Source organism: Protobothrops mucrosquamatus, unplaced genomic scaffold (genome assembly GCF_001527695.2).
Source record: "Protobothrops mucrosquamatus isolate PMUCROS unplaced genomic scaffold, P.Mucros_1.0 scaffold3598, whole genome shotgun sequence".
Taxonomy (NCBI): domain Eukaryota; kingdom Metazoa; phylum Chordata; class Lepidosauria; order Squamata; family Viperidae; genus Protobothrops; species Protobothrops mucrosquamatus.
In genome coordinates this window covers 113240-115404 of record NW_015389561.1, presented here as the reverse complement: position 1 = coordinate 115404, position 2165 = coordinate 113240, and the positions used below count along the sequence as shown (strand labels likewise).

Below are 2165 nucleotides of genomic sequence, written 5' to 3'. Positions count from 1 at the left end.
GATACATTTTGGGTGTAGGTTTATCCTTTTTTACTGTTACACATTATTTCAGTAATAAACATATAAAAATTACATTGATTTTTAAAACTACCTATTTCCATTGAGCTGGAACCAATTGCCCTACTTCCCATAGAAAAATCACTTTGAATAGTGTGAATTCAAATAATGTGACCATTTTGTGGGATTCATTAATGCACTACCTACCTGTACAGAATGTAGAAAGTGGCTGATAAATTGGATACACTGGGAAAAGCTTATCCCGGGGAGAGGAGCACACATCGTTATCCAGATACTGTCCTACATTTTTTATTGAAATGTACTTTACTACATTACTACTGGTACATCACATATCAACAGTAACATAGGTTTCATAAAATAAAGTATCACAACAATCTCTTTCCATCCTATGAACCTGGGTTCACTATCAGCATCTCAGCAAGTCAAAATTTACCAGTGTCTCCACCGCATGAACTTTTCGGTTCATCACACACACTCAACTGGAGCATTCTCTGGTTCACAAAATCTAAGAGAGTGTAGCCAGCCTGTCTCTTTAAAGGATTAAGGTCAAAGAGATGACCTGGAAGAAAACAGAGAAGGGGGAAAAAAGGAATATTACTATGGAAAATATTATTTTTATTAAAACAATCAAGATGCTCAATAAGCTGACTCCATGAGAAGGACCTCAAAAGTTCAAAATCAGTATAAAAGTCATTCATTCAGGACTTTTGACATATTATTTATAAAAATAATAAATATAGTATATAAAGAAATACCCACAGAATTTTAACATGGACCATAAACATAAGTGCATATGGGGTGATTATTAGTTCTGTGAAAAAGCACTTGCTTTCTTTTGGATTTCTTAATCTTTTGTCTATCTTTGTCAATGAATGTTGTCAGAGCTTCCCTTGGGTCTCAATGAATATCTCCCAAATTTATTAATGCAACCAATATGCAATATGCCAGAGAGAAAACAAATCACCTTGTCAGATTCATATAGTGATCAGGATCTTGTATCACTATGTGGGAATTGTGCCCTATTCATTCAGGGCAAACTGCTTCAGTTCACTAACATCTGAAAAAATATTGAGGATTTTCTAGCATGAACTGCTTGCTCAATACCCTGAGACATTTCTATGGCATTAGATGTCAACTCTAGTCCTTTTTTCTACTTACTTGTTACATCTAGTCAACCCGCATTTAGAGAAAAATATTACCTGTTCGAGGGTTAGACACAGTGCAATTATTGTGCATATTGCTTTTCAGAGGACATGCAGCAGCTGTATACCACATAAAATTATATTCACAATCCATATGGGCTGTTACCAGTTCTGGATTGGAATTCTGGGAGATAAAAAAAAGGAAAATATGAGTCTTTGCAGAGCTGATAAACAATGGTTTTCTCAGTATTCAAGAAACAACTTTTCCACTTAGAAAAATAATGAAACATGGCAAGCTGGGATCAGTTCATCTTTTTTCAGAGGTCACATAAAAATATTGATTAACTGGATAATGCTAGTGAATTTACATTTAAGACAGGTATGGGCATGATCTCCACAGACTTTGAACCGTTATTCCCATCAGTATAACCAACAGTCAGGAATTTTGGAAGCAGCGGTCTAAATTTCTACCAGTTTGCTTATCATTACTTTTAAGAGTTTTATGAACCAGAAAATTTCACTTTGGTTTTTTTCCCCCTCTACATAATGAATCAGTGCTGGTTATCTGCTATCTGCGGAAGATCAGGCTGCGGCCTGGGATGTGGCCGCAGCCGCAGCACTGGACCGAGTCGTGCCGTTGCGACCTCTGACCCGACGTAGATCTCAATTAGCCCCTTGGTTTACTGAGGAGCTGAGAGAGATGAAACGCCGGAAAAGACGCTTAGAGAGCAGTTGGAGGACTACCCGAACCGAACCTGACCGAACACAGGTAAGGATACATGTTAGATCCTACCTTGTGGCAATGGGGGTGGCGAGGTCTAATTACTACTCCACCCTCATTGCGTCATCAGATAACCGCCCGGCCACCCTCTTCAGGGTGACCCGCTCCCTCCTTCAACTGAGGGGGGGAGAGGATCCCCTGGTGGGGAGGGCTGAGGATTTTGCACAATATCTGAATGATAAAGTCGCTCGGATCCGGGAGGGGTTGGACTCCGACTGGGTGGC

The 2165-nt window shown here is 39.4% G+C and overlaps 1 protein-coding gene across 1 annotated transcript; it reads right to left on the bottom strand.

Moving 5' to 3' along the window:
- Positions 1–431: 431 nt before the first annotated feature.
- LOC107297934 (cation-independent mannose-6-phosphate receptor-like) lies at positions 432–1338 on the bottom strand. The gene is made up of 2 exons (XM_015827300.1): positions 1218–1338; positions 432–577 (listed from the first exon to the last, which is right to left on the bottom strand). The coding sequence occupies exons 1-2, from the start codon at positions 1312–1314 to the stop codon at positions 441–443; spliced, it is 234 nt and encodes a 77-aa protein (XP_015682786.1). The 5' UTR covers positions 1315–1338; the 3' UTR covers positions 432–440.
- Between the last annotated feature and the right edge of the window lie 827 nt (positions 1339–2165).

Excerpts from the sequence above, each read along its gene's own strand:
- LOC107297934 (XM_015827300.1), bottom strand. The coding sequence starts at position 1,314 with ATGGATTGTGAATATAATTTTATGTGGTATACAGCTGCTGCATGTCCT. Across the intron at positions 578-1,217 it reads TGTGTCTAACCCTCGAACAG|GTCATCTCTTTGACCTTAAT; the intron begins GTAATATTTTTC and ends GTTTTCTTCCAG.